A 20,000-nucleotide genomic window follows, 5' to 3' on the forward strand; every position below is an offset into this window, starting at 1 on the left:
AGAACAGGATGGTTATCATCATTGGAATGCCTTTTATTTTTGGTCTGTTCAATCAAGACTGGTTTGGGGTTGAGTAATGACCCAACTCCTGGTCATCTAGCACATTTAAAGTCCTGGTTCTCGGTTAGTTTGTCATACCTCCCACAATGTTTTTTTAGTTTTGTCTACTCATTGCTTGCACTTAGCACACAACATCAGTTCCCTAACTTCTCCTTTCCTAAATATCATGTAAAACAGCTTTCTTTGTGGCACTGCGATTCTATACTCTTTGTTTGGTATTTTCTAAGTGACTTACAAATTTTTCAGACAACAGGTTGAAACTTGGTGGTCTCCTCATTTCCCCACTCTTTCAGCTTGGATTCTTATTGAGCATGATTAATTAAAAGAAAAATTATGAAAAATAGATATCAGAAAGATAAGACGATCAATAAAAGATCAAATTAACCTGGTCAGAACTGGTACAGTAGACCTGCAGGGCTTGTGATACAGGGGTAGTTAATCACAAAATGATTTGAGATTATTCACAAGCTAGGCGTCTGGATATATCATGCCATATTTTAGTTTAAGATTTTATTTTCTGTTTTGTAGTTAAGAAGGCTGCTTTTCAACCACATGGTTTCAGGTTCAGTCCTACTGTATGGTACCTTGGATAAGTGTCTTCTACAATAGCCCCTGATCAACCAAGGCCTTGTTAGTAGATTTGGTTGATGGAAAGTGAAAGATGGTCGTGTGTGTGTGTGTGTGTGTGTCTCTTTGTCTTGACATAGTGTGATAGATGTAAAACTGTATCACTATGCAAATGGTGTTGTTTGTTTCCAATCTTCTATGAAGTGTCTGGCCACTGGGAAATATCACCTTGCTTGGAAATGAATGAGGGTTGGCAAAATCCATTTGACCCATGCAAGCATGGAAAGGCATTAAAGTGAACATGATAATGCTTAGTGAAGAGGAAAACCAGTGCTTTTGACCCTTTTCAGGTCCTTCATTGTTGAATGAAAGAAGGTATCATCTAACAACTCTGTTGAGCCAACAAAAAATCCCCAGTGTGGTTGTTTGGCTTGCTAGAAATAGCACCCAAATCTCCCTCTCGCACAAATCACAGTTGATAATTTATAAAAGAAAATAAAAATACTTTAGATATGCAGTCTTAAAGAACAAGTGAGATAGTCATGTTTGGAACGTCTTTTAACTTAGACCTGCTTGTTATTGCTGACCTGGGGCCAATCAATAACAACTTAATCTTGTGTGTTGAACCAAAAGAGCTTGCACATGGTTGTCATTGAGTTGCTTGATAATGTTGAGATGGTCACTGCTGGGATGTCTTTGATCTTAGTCATACTTGACCTCGAGCTAAACAGCTACCTCGTGCATGTGTGTGTGTGTGTGTACAATAATTTGTTGCTAATGATATATGAGTAAAAAAAAAAATAAATGAAAGATGTACTGGTATGTCACTTCAGTTTAGTATTTGCCTAGCTATTGTATTCATGTCAGCTTAACACACTTAAATTAGGCACGAGTTCAGGATTAAGGGTTGCAGGGCTCCCCTACCTTAAAGGAGGATTAAAAAGTTTTTGTTAATACTTTCTTTAGATAGTTGTGAGATGAACTCTATCAATGCAGTAGTAAGATAGGATAATTACAATTGAGTCATCATCATCATCATCATTTAGTGTCCATTTTCCATGCTGGCATGGGTTGAACAGTTTGACAGGAGCTGGCAAGCCAGAAGACTGCACCAGATTTCAGTCTGTTTCGGCATGGCTTTTACAACTGGATTCCCTTCCTAATGCCAATATCTAGTGTCCACGTCCAAATAAAATTTGTACTCTAACCTTATGTAAGAGTGCTGAGACTAGTACAAAGAAACAGAAAGAAGAAAAAAAACCATGGCTTTAGGAGATCTTGTTTAAATGCTTGCAGCAGTGAGAGCCCCACTAAAGGCAACTAAAATAGTTGGATGATTTAATCTAGCCGACTGATTTTGTAATCTACCTAAGAAGAAATTCATGCAACAATCTTCTGCATAGATTGTTTAACTTTTTAGCATTCAGATTAACCTGTCAAATATAAAGCTTATTTATTCTCATTGTTTTGAATTAATCATACATTATCTTGTAGCTTTGAGATTTCGATGATGCATTTGTTTACTTTTAGAATGACATTGCAGGATAGTTGTGAGAGGCCTGATCCAGTCAGTTTGAACATAAACAGGTGGAATATTTGGGTCTGATATGGGTGGTTTGAATGATAAAGGGTTAACCAATTTAATTTACAAATTTTGGTTAGACTTGAGGGCAATGGTAGAAAATACTTGCTCAAAGTGCCATGCGTTGAGGGTCTCAGGCCTAGAACTATGTAAAGAAACTTGTGAACCAAATAGCCATACCCTTTGGTTTATAATGGATGTACAATAAAATGGCAAATGTTGGCATATAAACAAATTAAAATAAAGCATCTAAAAAAATCCACTTTCTTTGCTGCTTGTGTTTCTAATCAAAAATTGTAATCTTTATTAATGATGTAGCTTGAAGCAAATTCAGTTATAAAAATGCTTCCTATCAGATTGAAGCCTGGTGTAGCCATCTGGTTCACCAGTCCTCAGTCAAATCGTCCAACCCATGCTAGCATGGAAAGCGGACGTTAAACGACGACGATGATGATGTTTCAGGTCATATACGAATATTTATCTTTATGTATTCGACTGAATCTCTGAAGGGTTTTGTGTATATACGTACATGTATACATATATATATATGTGTGTGTGTGTGTGTATATATATATATATATATATATATATATATATATATACACATACATACACACACACATCTGTGACAAACCTCTTCCCAATATCCCCATCTTCCCCACCCATACTCACCATTGGCTATATTCTCTTCCATCTCCTTATCTCCATTGTTGAATCTCTGTCTCTCAACAGATCTCCTTAGTAACTGCCACCCATTCCTTAGCTACACAACTATGTTTGAACTTGTAGGTGTTTCTTATCTTTTACCTTTTACTTGTTTCAGTTATTGGACTGTGGCCATGCTGGGGCACTGTCTTGATGAATTTAGTCAAGCAAATCGATCCCAGTATTTATTTTCCTTAATTCTGGTATTTAATCATGCTCGTTTGCTGAACTGCTAAGTTATGGGGACATCAAAAAATCAACACCAGTTGTCAAGCGGTGGTGGGGGACAAACAGAGACACAAAGACACATACACGCATATATATAACCAAGACCTTTGGAGATATGCTGTGATTGAGAAGACCCCTCCAGCAAGTAAAGTGAGATCACAGCCATAGCCTATACTAGTGTCACATAACCAGGCCATTTAAAAGTACCTTTGAATCATCGGGCGATACACTGCACTTGGAAATTGTAGTTGTGGCCAATGCCAGTGCTGCCAAACTGGCTCCCTGTGCTGGTGGCACATAAAAAGCACCATCTGAACGTGGTTGATGCTAGTCCCCACCCTGACTGGCTTCTGTGCTGGTAGCACATAAAAAGCACCCGCTACACTCTTGGAGTGGTTGGCATTAGGAAGGGAATTCAGCTGTAGAAACCTTGCCAGCTCAGATTGGAGCCTGGTGCATCATACTGGCTTGCCAGTCCCCAGTCAAACCGTCCAACCATGCCAGCATGGAAAACGGACGTTAAATGATGATGATGATAATGTTTCTTTTAGTTTCTGTTTATCAAATCCACTCACAAGGCTTTGGTCAGTCTGAGACTATGATAGAAGACAGTTGCCCAGAGAGCTACACGGTGGGTCTGAACCCAGAACCATGTGGTTAAGAAGCAAATCCTTTATCACACACCCATGCCTGTACCTTGTCAGATATTTTTCTCATTCAATTCACGCTAAGCATTATCCTTCTCTTGGGTCTTACTCAAAGCCATTATTCAACTGACATTGTTTTAAAAGATAATTCAATACTTTTACTGGATTTTCACTGATTTTTTTTAGAGATTCAGTTGTCATTTAATTTTTCATCTGTAACTAAAGATTCTTTAAACTCCCAGATATTGAATATTTCATATTGGTGCTGGTTAAATGGTGAGACTATGGTACAACAAAGTTTCAGATGAACTTTGACTGCAACATCTGAAAGTACTTAACCATTCTTATGTTGCTGTAGTACTTAGCAAAGGTTCAAATATCAAATTTTCTTGTTTGAGTTTCTCTTTAACCCTTTCGTTACTGTATTTCTGTTCAGATGTTATGTGTTTCTTTCAATTACTTTGAATATAACAAAGAATTTAGTAAAATAACTTAGTTATCATTCATCCAGAGTTAGGAACATAAATTGTGACTCAGGTTTGGTGAAAGATTTTAACTCTAAACTTATGGAAACAAGACATTTGTAATCACAGCCAGAGCCAGTTTCAGCCGGATTGGTAACGAAAAGGTTAAAGGAAGAAAAAATAACAAAACAGGAAACACTACAATAGTGACTGCCAGGTGACATAATTAATAATGGAGTAAGATGTTCTGGAAGCATAATTCATTAGAGTAAGAACCTTCATCATTATTTTGAGTCCATGTCCCATGCTGGTATGGGTTGAATGTTTTGACAGGATCTGATGGGGGCCAAGGACTGCATTGTGTTCCAGTGACTGCTCTACTTCAGCATGGTTTCTATGGTTGAATCCTTTCCTTTTTGTGTCACCAGCACTAATTGAGGTCGTCATGCAGCTTGTAAGATTAAAGATTGACATTCTGTCAGTTATGATGATTAGGGTTCCGGTTGATCCAATCAGTGGAACAGCCTGCTCATGAAATTACTATGCAAGTGGCTGAGCACTCCACAGACACGTACCTTTAACACAGTTCTGAAGGAGAATCAGCTTGACACAGAATGTGACAAGGCTGACTCTTTCAAATATAGGTACAACTCCATCTTGCCAGCTGATTCAACTGGAGCAGCATGAAATAAAGTGTCTTGCTCAAAGACACAATGTGTTGCCGGGAATTGAACTCGCAACCTTACAGTTGTGAGCCAAATACCCTAACCACTAAGCCATGTGTCTTTGTGGGAGGGGGAACTTCATACTAGGAGAATAAGGTAAAGTTACCCTCCCCGAGTCATGCCAACTTATAAGGGGCTGGTTTCCATGGCTTATACATTCCCCACCTGGACAGGGTGCTGTTCCATTGCCGGATTATCCACTTTTGTCAGCTGAGTAAACTAGAGCAACGTGAAATGAAGTGTTTTGCTGAAGAACACAATGCATCAAAACCAGGAATCGAAACCACAATCTTACAGTCATGAGTCCAACACCAGGAGAATAAAGGGTAGAAAGGGGTAAAGTATAAGAGTAAGGGCCAAATTAGAACAGGTTTCTTGTTGAGGAGAGCTACATGTCTATTCATGTTTTAGAAGAGGTGGTGGTAGAGCTGAATATCAGTGACAAGGTGTGAGTGGACCTTCATGGCACAAAGTTAGAAATGAGTGGGGCAGGGGTACCAGAAGTGAGTGGGAGGTGTTGAGGATGTTTGGTGTGGGGGCAGCAAAGCATAGGGAGTTATTACCTGTAACTGGTAATAAAAGGATTCTCTTTTCCAAAGGAAGGATTTTATGATGCTTGTGTACACAGTATGATGTTGCATGATGATGGAGGAAGGGGGGGGGGGGGTGAACACTGTAAAGAAACGAAGCAAGTGTGCTTCACTGGATCTGTTAACATTTACTTGTTTCAGTCATTAGATTGCGATCATGCTGGAGCACTGCTTTGAAGAGCTGTTACTTAAATGAATCAAACTCAGGACTTTTTTTTTATTATTTAGCTTGGTACTTATTCTGTTGATCTCTTTTGCTGAACTACTAAGTTACAGGGATGTAAACACATCAACACCAGTTGTCAAGCAATGGTGGGGGACGAACACAGATATGAAAACACGCATACACAAATCTATATATATATATATATATATATATGTATATATATATATATATATATATATACTCTCTCTCCTTCCTTTCCCGAGCGTCCAATAACACTATCCGTATCACGTCCTCACTTTGTTGTTATTGTTTTTTGTGTTTTTTTGAACCTATATATATATATATATATATATATATATATATATATATATGTATATATATATATATATATATGGGTGTTTGGAAGGGCATCCAGCCATAAAAACCCTGCTAAAACAGATGGTGAAGTCTGGTGCAGTCTTCTACATAGCCAGCTCCTATCAAGCCGTCCAGCTCATGCCAGCATGGGAAATGGATATTAAATGATGATGATATGATGGGCATCTTTCAGTTTCCATGTATCAAATCCATGTATAACAGCTTTGCTTGGCCTGAGGCCATAGTAGAAGACAACTTGTCCAAGTTGCTACACAGTGGGTCGGACTGGAGTCGCCGGAAGGCTTGGAGAATGGTGCGTTGGAGGGGTGGTAGGTGAGAGGAGACAGGTGATGGCGGGGTGGGTGCAGGACGAGAGATCAGAAGCACGGTTCATGGAACGTGCTCCGGCAAGGGCGGTGTGGATAGTGGTGTCTTTCCCAGAACTATCCACATGTAACTTCTATGTTTTCTGCTAGCTACTCTTCTTTCTATAACCCTTTAGCATTTAAACCAGCCCATATCTCACCCAATTATTCTACTTGTATTTTGCTCAAACCTACCAGATCTAGCTTCTCACCTATCCTATAATGTCATTCTAAAAATAAACAATTACATCAGAACCTTGAAGCTACAAGGTAATGCATGATTAATTCTAAAGAATGTGAACAACTATGCATTACATTTAGCAGAATAATCTGAATAGAGTTAAACTTCCTGTAATATCCAAGTTCCATTGATGTTACTCATGTAAAAAAAAAAGACATTAAATTCTTAATACATACATAAGGGTATATCAGTTTTTAGAATAAGTACACTATATCCCTGTGTGTTGTGAGAGGGAACTATATTGGTTCGTATCAGGAAGGGTGTCTGGCCATAGATCACAGTGCCATCTGACTTTTACTAGAAGAATGCATGGTGGTTACATATTTTTCACATCATTAAGATACTACACAAAAGATAAGCTTCCTCTTCACAAAAATATTTCGTCTCTGAAAATATAATAACTGTCTTAATGCCATGTTGCATTGCTTGTCTTCATGTAGTGTATCTTTAACTGAATCAACTGGCAAGAAGAGCTAGCTCATCACTCTATATGCTGTATATACCCATAGGAACAACTGACCTTAGGTTTATCAACAAAACACTCTTGTAAATAAATATAAACAGTCTAAAGGTTAAGTAGATGGGATTAGGTTATTATAGAGAAGAAAGAGTTAAATAAAATTTTGGTTATGGGTGTGATACAGACCTGCTGACCTCTTGACTGGTCGTTAAGTTTTTTGCCAACCTGATCATTTACATTCGCAATTTATCCAAACGAAGCTCAGATTCACTTTATTCAGATTACTCATCCCACAAACAGCCACTGGGTATAGTAATAGTATTGTTTGTTTCCTTGATGTGTGTAGTACTGGTGTTTTGATGGTGTCTCGACAGAGACTGTGCAGGTTGCATGTGAGGGCATCTTGTGCATGCAAGATTAGAGAGGAATGAAGTGTGTGTGTGTGTGTGTGATTAGAAGTAACAGGATTAGACCATTAAAGAAGAGAAGAGTGTAAGCAAAGTACAAGGTAACAGAGCACATGAGTGTTAATACAATGTGGGTCCAAAAGACCACATAGATGCCATCTGCTGATGGTGCTGCTTGATAGGGAACTTCAAATTTGGGAGGTCAGAAATGGGTGAAACTTGTTCGTTGCCAGTGCCCCTGGACTGGCTCTTGTGCGGGTGGCACATAAAATACACCATTTTGAGCGTGGCCGTTGCCAGTACCACCTGACTGGCCTTCGTGCGGGTGACACGTAAAAGCACCCACTACACTCTCTGAGTGGTTGGCGTTAGGAAGGGCATCCAGCTGTAGAAACTCTGCCAAAATCAGATTGGAGCCTGGTGTAGCCAGTCAAATCGTCCAACCCATGCTAGCATGGAAAGCAGATGTTAAATGATGAATGAAATATCATTAGGAATTGTATCAAAGAAATTGTTAAAATATTTTGTGTATGGTAGAAGTGAAACCAATTTATTGTAGATATATTTTAAGAATAAAATCTTCTATGAACCCCCAAGGGTCATATGAACCCTGGTTGAGAACCTCTGCTTTACAGGGTTGCTTGATGTGCTATCATCTTAAAATACATAAAAGAAAAAAAAACTCATCAAGCATTCAGATTATTCTGTCAAATGTAATGCTTATTAACTCATATCGTTTTGAATTAAACATGCATTATCATGTTGCTTCAAGATTTTGATGATGTGACTGTTTATTTTTAAGCATGGCATTATAGGTTTGGTGTAAGAGGCTGGATCTGGCCAATTTGCATATAAAACAAGTAGAATATTTTGGCCAGATATGGCCGGTTTAAATGGTAAAAGGTTAAGTTACAAATAAAAGTATGAGATGGTTATAGTCCTGATTGAAGAAGTCTTTAGTCATAAGTCTGCTCAATCTGGGCTCACTCAATCGGAACAACAGCCTATTTATCAACTGAGGAAGTAACCTCTTTGCTCTCTAAGTCTACTAGAAATAACAGCCAAATCTCCTTCAAAGCATGCATTTTCTACTCTCTTTTTAAAAAAAAGGGGATAATATACAATGGATGTGACTGTGTGGTAAGCAGCTTGTTTCCCAACCACATCGTTCAGCATTCAGTCCCACTGTGTGGCACCTTGGGCAGGTGTCTTCTACTATAGCCTCAAGCTGACCAAAATCATAAATCTGTGAATAGGTAATTATTGCTGTGATTGTTTAACCCCAGGTCAACTCTCAGCTAGCAGAATTGTGATCAAAAGGTGCTCCACCCATGACCATCCTTATCATTTTAGAAGTAGTTCTCACACATACTCAATCTAAGATTATTCTGTTTTTCTTCTACTTGTTTCAGTCATTGACTGTGGCCATTCTGGGGCACCACCTTAAGTTTTATTTGAACAAATCGACCCCAAGACTTATTTTTTAAGCCTAGTATTTCTTCTATTGGTCTATTTTGTAAAACTGATAAGTTATGGGGATGTAAACACACCAACATTGGTTAAGTGGTGTTGGGGGACAAACACACATGCAAAGATACACACAGAGACATATACATATGTGTGTGTGTGTGTGGTATGTGTGTATGTATGATGGGCTTCTTTCAGTTTTTGTGTATCAAATCCACTCTCAGGGCTTTGGTTGCCCCAAGGCTATAGTAGAAGACACTTGTCCAAGGTGCCACGTAATGGGATTGAACCCTGAACCATGTGGTTAAGAAATAGGCTTCTTACCACACAACCATGCCTGCGGAGAATAAGTAATTAAAAATTCTGGGTTTTTCAAATATGGCACCTGCCATAAGGAAGAAAAGTAATTATTTAACATGCAAAGCTAGTCAAAAACCCTATTCAACACGATTATATTTCCTTATTGTGTTCATATATGAATGAGGGGAGCGAGTGAGTGTGCATAACACAGGATGTATTTTATCTAAACTTGGACACTGTTCTACTAGTAACTATAAACATTGTATTGTTATCACATTCCAGTATAAGACTTGCTCAGAAATTAAATCCATTGGTTACTTTGTTTCGAAAACCTAATTTTTGACTTCTCTTTTTGCTTGTTTTGTGTTCATGTTTCACTAACATAAATCTCTGAAAGATTACAGTATTTAAATATAAAGTAGGGTATCTGTCTAAAATGTTTCACTAAAATTCGCTTGTATGAACAAGAATATAATTTTTTTTTTGTTTGTTTATTTTGCTCCTGATATATCTATTTATATTTAGTTAGAACTAGTAGGTGCAGACATGGCTGTGTGGTTAAGAATCTTGCATTTGTGACCACATGGTTTTGGATTCAGTTGTCTCACTGTGTGGTACCTTGGGCAAGTGTCTTCTACTATAGCCTTAGGCTGATCACTACCTTCTGTGTGAATTTGGTAGATGGAAACTGGAAATGTGTGTGTGTGTGTGTGTGTATGTTATTTCTTTATTGCCCACAAAGGGCTAAACATAGAGAGGACAAGCAAGGACAGACAAAGGGATTAAGTCGATTACATTGACCCCAGTGTGTAGCTGGTACTTAATTTTTTGACCCCGAAATGATGAAAGGCAAAGTCGACCTCGGCTGAATTTGAACTCAGAACGTAATGCCAGACGAAATACTGCTAAGCATTTCGCCCAGCGCGTTAACAGTTCTGCCAACTTGCCACCTTATGTGTGTATATGTATGTATATGTATATGTGTGTATATGTACGTTTATGTATAATATATATATATATGTGTGTGTGTGTGTGTGTGGACACATGGTCTAGTTGTTAGGGTGCTGCATTCACGATTGTGAGATCATGGTTTCAATTCCTAGACCAGGTGATGCGTTGTAGTCTTGAGCAAAACACTTCATCTTATGGTGCTCCGTGATTGCTTCGACATCTGATGCGTGGCACACTGTGCGCCTGCTCAAGCAACATTGATTTGAAGGCGCGAGTTAGCGCTAATGTACAGCATATATGTTTGATTATTATAAACAAATCATTTGTACTGGTCATTTGGCAAAAAGATGAACACTCTTATGTCATCTTCGATGTGGGAGGCCATAATATATATATGTATATATATGCAAATCAAAGATAAAAACAAAAGTCAAAAGGATGTACACAGTAATTGCATTAGGCTGACACTCAATTTAAGGTGGTAAAAAGAGGGGTTGTGATGTTTCAAGCATGGCTCTTCATCAGAAAAAGGAAAGGCCTGGAGAAAATATGTTTCAAACATTAGCTTTATAATGACACTGTTCTAAGTTCTTCATCATTTTCCAAATTAGTTGAATCAAAGACAGTGTACTTCAACAGAAATATAACAACAAAACGGTTAAAGAGATTACATAAGGCTCCTGCGAAGTGGCCATTACTAATACAGCATCAGTTTTGCTGTAGGAAATAGTCTGCTACTGAAATCAACTGAGACGCCATTTGGCATTAATGTTTAATGACACTTCACATTCCCCTTGCAGAAAACTACTACATCATCTTACTAAACTTCCCTGCACCACCTCTGCCAACTGATACATCTGGCAATTAGAATGAAGACTGTGTCTGCTATCAAACATTAGATTAAGTGCTGACTAAAAGACAGAAACAATGGCTTTTTTTTTTTTTTACCACGTATCTGCTTTTTTGCATAAATTTCAATTCTATTAAAATAACAGCAGTGATTGCAAATTGGTTGCTTTAATAAATTTCAAGAAATCTAGATTGTTTTGCATTATAGGGTCAGTTTTATTTCAATATATCCTAAATCTGCACACTACCTTCACAGATGGTACTTTATCAAAGGAATTTTGAATTAGAACCTCTTATAATACCCTCAACCACATTCATCAGTTAAATGTTTCAGCTGTTTTTTTTTTTTGCTTTGCATGCATATTTTGCATACAAGGCAAACTTTATCACCGATATTAAATTTACAATTTTCATAGCTTCTTGCTTTCTTTTTGTTTTTTTTTACACTTATGTTTAAAAAATCTTGTGATTATTACATAGATGATAAACTGAAGACATTTAATTTCTTAAAAGCAAAATGTAGTTTACGGGATTAAACATGGCAGCTGGTTTGAAAAAAAAAAAAAGGATTCCCTAAGGAGTTAGCAAATTGAAGTAGGGTGTATTTCATGAATTCAGTCCAGATAACTACTACGGCACATAGTGTTTCAGCTCTAAAGAATAAGAACAACCTAGTGGTGGTGCATGCATGTGTGTGTGCTTGTGCCTGTGAGGAATTTCACTGACCTAGTCCTCATCAATTTGGAATGAAATCTATAATGCAAAAAAAAGTCCCTCAAAATAGTAATGTATTAACTCTTTTGCATTCAGATTACTCTGTTGAATGTCATGCTTATTTATTCACATTGTTTTAAATTTACTATGCATTATCTCATAGCTTTGAAGGTTTGATGATGTGATCATTTTTAGAATGACATTATAGGATAGATGTAAGAGGCTGGATCTAGCTGGTTTGAACATTAAAATGGGTAGAATATTTGGGCCAGACATGATCCAATTTAAATGCTAAAAGATTAATGACACATGAATAAGGTGTGCTTGCTATTAGCAGTTTGGCAAGAAGAGACTGATAAAATAAATACCAGACATAAAAGAAAAAAAAAAAACTATAAGTAGGGACGATTTATTTGACAATAAGTCTTTCAGGGTGATCCTCCACCATGACAGCAATTCAATGATTGGAACAAGTAAAAGATGAAAGATAATATTATATATATATATATGTGCAAGATGGCTGTTGATTAAACAGTTGATTTCACAACTATATGGGTCAAAGTTTTTGGTTTTATTCTGTGGCATCTTAGAAAAATGCCACCTGCTTAGAGCCATGTTAAACAATACCTCATGAATAGAATTTGACAGATGGAAATTGTAATGGAGCCCATCATATATATATATATATATATATATATATATATATATATATATATATATACATATACATACACACACAAACACACACATGATCTTTATATATTTTATATCATTTTTATCTTTATATTTTATATATATCTTTATATATCATCATCATCATCATTGTCATCATTTAATGTTCATTGTCCATGCTGGCTTGGGTTGGACGGTTTGACCAAGGCTGGTAAACTGAGGGGCTGCACCAGACTCCAGTCTGATTTGGAATGGTTTCTATGGCTGGATGCCCTTCCCTATGCCAACCACCCCAAGAGTGTCATGGGTGCCAGTTGTGTGACACTAGTATCCGCAATGACTACCATTTCACTTGACCTGATGGGTCTTCTTCTCAAGCACAGCATATTGCCAAAGGTCTTGGTCATTTATCATTGCCTCCATGAGACGCAATGCTTGAAAGGTGCTTTTATATATGATCTTTATCTTTTATCAGTCATCTTGTTCCAGTCATTAGATTGCAGCCTTGAAGAATTTTAGTCAAACTAATCAACCTCAGTATGTGGAGGCGCGTAGCTTAGTGGTTAGGGTGTCAGCATCATGATCGTAAGAGTGTGGTTTCGATTTCTGGACCAGGCGACGCGTTGTATTCTTGAGTAAAACACTTCATTTCATGTTGCTCCAGTCCACTCAGCTGGCAAAAATGAGTAACGCTGCGATGGACTGGTGTCCCGTCCAGCTGGGGAACACATACGCCATTGAAACCGGGAAACTGGGCCCATGAGCCTGGCTAGGCTTTAAAAGGGTGCATTTATTTTTATTCTTCATCAACCTCAGTATTTATTTTCTTTTGGAGCCTGGTGCTTATTCTGTCCGTCTCTTTTGCTAAACTGCTAAGTTACAGATACGTAAGCATACCAACACTGGTTGTCAAGTGGCGATGGGGGGGGATAAACACAAGACGCACACACCTTCAAAGAGAGAGAGAGAGAGAGAGAGAGAGAGAGAGAGAGAGAAAGAAAAGACAGGCATGACTATGTGGTTAAGAAGTGCTTCCCAGCCACATGATTTTAGGTTCAGTCCCACTGCTTGGCATTTTGAGTATGTCTTCCACTATAACCCCAGCTGACTTAAGCCTTGTGAGTGGATTTGGTAGAAAGAGACTGAAAGAAGCCTGTCATATATTGGGTGTATATAAAACTACCCGAGTATCCTATTGCTGCTGGATATTTTCATAATTGAATATCTTGGTGGACTTATGGAATAACACGCTCACATAAGTTGACATTTTTTCTGTTTTGACGGGGATTTTTCCAGTTTGAAAAGAATCCTTGTCTAAATGGAGAAAATGTTAGCTATCGCCCTTGCAAATTATAGGAGAAGCTTTATGAAATAAATATAGGTGCCGGTGTGGCTGTGTGATAAGACGCTTGCTTCCTGACCCCATGGTTCTGGGTTCAGTTCCACTGCGTGGCACCTTGGGTAAGTGCCTCACACTGACCAAAGCCCTATGAGTGAATTTGGTAGACGGAAACTGAAAGAAGCCCATTAAGGCGGCGAGCTGGCAGAAATGTTACCCTGCCGAGCGAAATGCTTAGCGGTATTTCGTCTGCCGTTACGTTCTGAGTTCAAATTCCGCCGATGTTGACTTTGCCTTTCATCCTTTCGGGGTCGATAAATTAAGTACCAGTTAATGGGGTCAATGTAATCGACTTAATCCCTTTGTCTGTCCTTGTTTGTCCCCTCTATGTTTAGCCTCTTGTGGGCAATAAAGAAATAAGAAACTGAATGAAGCCCATCGTACAAATATATATATATATCTGTGTGTGTGTGTGTGTGTGTGTGTGTGTTTGTCCCCCACCATCGCTTGACAACCAATGTTGGTGTGTTTATGTCCCCATAACTTAGCGGTTCAACAGAATAAGTACTAGGCTTTAAAAAAAAAGTCCTGGGCTTGATTTGTTCAACTAAAACCCTTCAAGGCAGTGCTCCAGCATGGCCGCAGTCAACTGACTGAAACAAAAGATGAAAGATATATATGATAGTGAAATGGCCCTAAACACCACCTCACTCGCTTCCATTCAGTCATGGTGAAATACAAGCTACACGTGCTTAAATGGCAGTCAAGCATTTTCATAAATGTGAAATAGCTACGAACAGTAATGTGTTTATTTGTAGCACTGTGTATGTTCACTCTTACTCTAAGGTCAACCAATACTAGACAAAACAAAGATGAAAAAAATATGAAAGACAAATAGTCCAGCACGAAACAACTTTTATGTGTCAATAACGGAACCTTTACATGGCAGGTTGACTTGCTAGAAATAATAGTTAAATATCTGAAATCAATTTAATGTTGAAAGAAAATAAAGGAGAATGGAGGGCGTATTGAATAATGTCATCAGAAATAAAGCAAACAGTAGGATCTTAGAGAAGTGGTTATGGTCTGTGTGAGTAATTAATGAGAATAATTAATTAAAAAATAGAATAAACTGATTTACTGTGAGGAATTAAAATAGTTTGGGCAGAAACTCTGGAGATGTGTTTAGTTGACACCATTTGAAAACATCTCTCTCTGAAGAAAGAGGTTTGCCTGAAATGTTAGACTTTTCTTCTTCTTCATAGCAAATCATTTCATTCTGTATTTGAACTGTTCATAGTCTGAGATAAACTACATTTGAAGAGACTGAATATCTTTGATCTCAGGTCAGTTAGATCTGGGCTGAGCTGGGTTAAACATCTTTTGTGTGTTTTTGATTCCAAGTCAGTTTGACCTGGAATCAAAAATATCTTTTATATTTGATCTGGGCTGAGTTGGACTAAGCATTCTTTAAATAATTTTGATTCCTGGTCAGTTTGACATGAAATCAAAAATATCTTTAATATATGTTTTATATATCTTTTATATATTCCAATCCAGGTCAGATTGTAATACCTTTGATATTTACCTGGGTTAAACATCTTTTATACACTTTTTGCAGGTCATCTTGACCTGAGATCAAAATCATGTTTTATATTTGCTCTGGAATGAGTTAGGCTAAAGAACATCTTTTATATATTTTTGATTTCTGGTCAGATAAATATACTTTTTATATTTGGTCTGGGGTAAACATCTTTTATACTCTTTTTGCAGGTCAGCTTGACCTGAGATCAAAATCATCTTTTATATTTGATCTGGAATGAGCTGGGCTAAACAACATCTTTATATGGCTTTAATCCTAGGTCAACTTGACCAGGGATGAACTGAAACTAAGCAGTATCTTATGTATACTTAATCATAACTCAACTTGACCAGGATTGAGCTAGGATTAAATCTCTGTATAATTTTTACCTTAGGTCAGTTTGATGAGTGCTGATTGGGGTATAACTAACATCTGTTACATAGTTTATATTAAGTAATATTGATAGAAATGAAATGAATTTGTTTAAAATTTCTATTTTAGTAAAAGGTGTTTTCATTTTATTTTTAAAGGATAAAATGGAAGTAGTAAAAGACAAGTTGATGGAAGTCCAAGAATTCTACAACTGGACACTATCATTTTCTGGTAAGTTACAAAAATGTAATATTTATTTCTGAAAAAAAAAATGCTTCTTGTTATTTGTAAATGTTTGAATTAATATTATCTTCATCAATTCTCTCATCAACATCTCACCTTTATTTTGCATGTGTGTGTCTACATCTATGTCTGTTTGTCTGTCTACACACACGCACGCATGCGTTATTATCCATATAAATGGCATCTTTAGGGTATTTCCCTAAGCAGTTCTATTTTCCTACACCTAACAGTATACATTTTTGTAGCTTTACTTAGTGATAATTCTCCCACTTCTGTGACAGGTATGGTGAAATCATTGTTTTGCTGATGAGGTTACAATAAATTTGAAACAAATCTAGAGTTGTCTGCCATATTTGCTGAAATAATGCCCCCTCCATTATAGCAAGGCACCTGTTTCTGTCTCACTATAACATTTCATCTTCTGACACAAGATCACCTCCTCAAATGCCCCTGTCTCCTCTCAAACTTCCATGTCTTGCATGTTACTTGGTTACCCTGCCAGTGCTGGTACCACATAAAATGCATCCAGTCCTCACTGTAAAATGGTTGATGCTAGGAATGGCATCCAGTTGTTAAAACCATGCCAAAGCAGACACAGAAGTCTGGTGCAGTCTTCTACTTGACCAGCTCCTGTCAAACTGTTCAACCCGTGATGATGATGATGATGATGATGATATATAACAAATGAGGGAAACAAAAAATGGCATTCACAAGAATCTTTATTCATCATAACAGTTGTTTCGATCCATCTTGCATATATATACATATATATATGCAAGGAGTGGTTTCGGGTTCAGTCCCACTGCATGGCACCTTGAGCAAGTGTCTTCTACTATAGCCTTGGGCTGACCAAAGCTTTGTGTGTGGATTTGGCAGATAGAAACTGAAAAAAACCCATCGTGTGTGTGTGTGTGTGTGTGTGTGTGTGTCTGTCTGTCTGTCTGTCTGTCTGTCTGTATCTGTGTACGTTTGTCACCCGCCCCCATCGCTTGGTTCGGCAAGGGAGACTGATAGAATAAGGACTAGGCTTACAAAGAGTAAGTCCTGGGGTCAATTTGTTCGACTAAAGGTGCTCCAGCATGATCACAGTCGAATGACTGAAACAAGTAAAAGAATAAAAGAATATATATATATATGTATTTGAAGTATACAAATGGGTAGTTAAGTTGTTTGCAACCATGTGGTTTCAGGTTCAGTCCCATTATACAGCAAATTGGGTGAGCATTTTCTATTATAACCCTTGGTTGAGCAGTACTTTGTGAGTGTATTTGAGCAGTGTACACTCTGTGGAAGCCTGTTGTGTGTGTATGTATATATACATATATATATATATATCAATTTAATACACAGTCAAAAGTGCTATTAATAGTTTTGTACCTTTTATGATATTTGAACAGGCATATTTATAAAATGCACCATGTATCTCCAAACAATCTTTCAGGCTCTGTTTATGCATTATATATATTTTAAAAAAATAAGGATGCTGGACACTGAAAAAATAAGTAAAAAAATGTGGAAAAAATGGGAAGAAGGTTGGTGCAATGAATGGAACGAGAAAAAAGAAATGAAATCAAGAAAATTAAGATCCTCGATCCCACTGAATACAGAACGCACATTAAATACAACTGGTTTAGAACAAAGTAGCAGAAAATATGTCAAAGTCTGCAAGACAGCAACTTAGTCTGGAGCGGGTGGTGTCCTCCAATTTGATCAAAGAATCCTGTCCATGTGTTTACACTGGCTAAAAATTTCAGATCTGGAATTAAGCAGTGTATTGGAATTGCTGGATCTAAGAAGAATATCAGATCATTCTACTAATGCATAAGTTGAATTTCTTAGATCCATTAACATATGGCTTGGATTTCTCCTGTTCTACATTTAATTGTATGTGGTCTGGAGTTACTCTTCAAATTCCATTTGTGACTAGTCATACTTTTATTGATGTGCCGGAAAGAAGATTGGTGGTTTGTGTAATGTCTTTTGAATTTGCTCTCACATAACCCATTGTAATTCTCCTTTTGAACTGATTTGTCTTGGAGCGTAGCTGTAGTTTCAGCCTTGTATATGATGGAGTTTATCATACACACCTGGTCAGGTGGGGCAAACTTCAGGGTTTTGAGAGTTACAACTAGGAGTGGTCTCTTGGTGATTTTTTATGAGGACACAAAGACCGGATAACGCAGTCTTTTTGCCTAAACTCCAGCTTTAAGCTCAAAGACGTCATTGTTGGGCCCAAGACCTAATGAAGAGCCCTCCACAGGAGCTAGCTAGTATATATATATATATATATATATATATATATATATATATAGATATATATATCTATATAGATATATATATATATATATATATATATAGATATATATATCTATATAGATATATATATATATATATATATATATAGATATATATATCTATATAGATATATATATATATATAGATATATATATATATATATATATATATAGATATATATATCTATATATATATATATATAGATATATATATATATATATATATATATATAGATATATATATATATATAGATATATATATCTATATAGATATATATATATATATAGATATATATATCTATATAGATATATATATATATATAGATATATATATATATATATATAGATATGTCAATAAAGGCAGTGTGCTTTTATTAATTTGCTTTCCTCCATCTGGATGAAATATGATCATGTCTGCTATAGTGTGTATGGAAATTATTTAATATTTTCTCTTGTTTTCCAGCTTATTCCATTTGTGTATATGTGCATGTAAAAATGTATGTATGTATGTCTGTCTGTCTGTCAAGTTTATATTGTACTTTGATTTGGTTATACATTTCTTTTTATTTCTTTCTGTGCTTTTCTCTTTCAAGATCCAAGAGTTGCTGATTGGCCCTTAATGGATGGAATCTCAAATACACTTGCATTATCAGGACTCTATCTCTTGATTGTCTGGTGTGGTCCTATTTACATGCACAAACGAAAGCCATTTGTTTTAAAATGGCCCTTATTCATCTATAACATTACACTAATTGCATTGAACTTCTATATATGTTTTGAGGTAAATGTTAATGAATTATTATTTTTAATTTGATTTTTCTGTTCTTGTTACTGTATGGTTACAATGTATATCTTTGTTACCTTGTGCATGTAAGCAAAAGCAGTGTATTGTAATTACTTGTCTTTGTCTGTGTGTTTGCGAAATTACTGGAAAATGGCTGAATGGATTTTCACCAAATTTGGCAAAAATACTCATTGGGTGAGTGGCTTGAAATGATGAAAATTTGGATTGATTATCTTTAAATATGCATAAATACATACATAGATATGTGATTCTGTGTGTGTGTGTATGTGTACAGTGATGAACTTGAGGGTTTCATTTATTTCCGAGTTGATTTCTTAATTTCACCAGAGTATAAATAACTATAATGGTGATACTTAAAAAAAAAATTTTTTAAATCAATCTTACCAATTTCCTGATAAGCAAGTGGTCATATTGTTTATATCCTACAATGAACTATAGTATGTTTTATTCACCTGCCATCATTGAAAAACATTGAAAACACTTCTCAAATTCTATGCAACATATACGTGCCACATGTACATATGCCAGTTGCATGGCATTGATATCTGCCACAACTATGAATTTGCTCAGCTTGATGGGTCTTCTTAGGAGTGGCTGTGTGGTAAGTAGCTAGCTTACCAACCACATGGTCCCGGGTTCAGTCCCACTGCGTGGCATCTTGGGCAAGTGTCTTCTACTATAGCCTCGGGCCGACCAAAGCCTTGTGAGTGGATTTGGTAGACGGAAACTGAAAGAAGCCCGTCGTATATATGTATATATATATATGTATGTGTGTGTCTGTTTGTATGTGTGTGTTTGTCCCCCTCAACATCGCTTGACAACCGATGCTGGTGTGTTTATGTACCCGT

At 36.8% G+C, this 20,000-nt stretch overlaps 1 protein-coding gene across 7 annotated transcripts in view; it reads left to right on the top strand.

Moving 5' to 3' along the window:
• The window catches only part of LOC106879253 (very long chain fatty acid elongase 4), an 89,543-nt gene that overhangs the window by 42,187 nt on the left and 27,356 nt on the right, over window positions 1-20,000 (top strand). For all 7 annotated transcript variants that reach the window (XM_014928750.3, XM_089361553.1, XM_014928749.3 and 4 more), the window contains 2 exons: window positions 15,969-16,041; window positions 18,941-19,128. In XM_014928750.3, coding sequence (XP_014784236.1) covers window positions 15,975-16,041; window positions 18,941-19,128 — 255 coding nt within the window. In that variant the 5' untranslated portion in view covers window positions 15,969-15,974. The remainder of the gene's footprint in view (window positions 1-15,968; window positions 16,042-18,940; window positions 19,129-20,000) is intronic.

Source organism: Octopus bimaculoides, chromosome 13 (assembly GCF_046866305.1).
Source record: "Octopus bimaculoides isolate indiv1 chromosome 13, ASM4686630v1, whole genome shotgun sequence".
Lineage (NCBI taxonomy): Eukaryota > Metazoa > Mollusca > Cephalopoda > Octopoda > Octopodidae > Octopus > Octopus bimaculoides.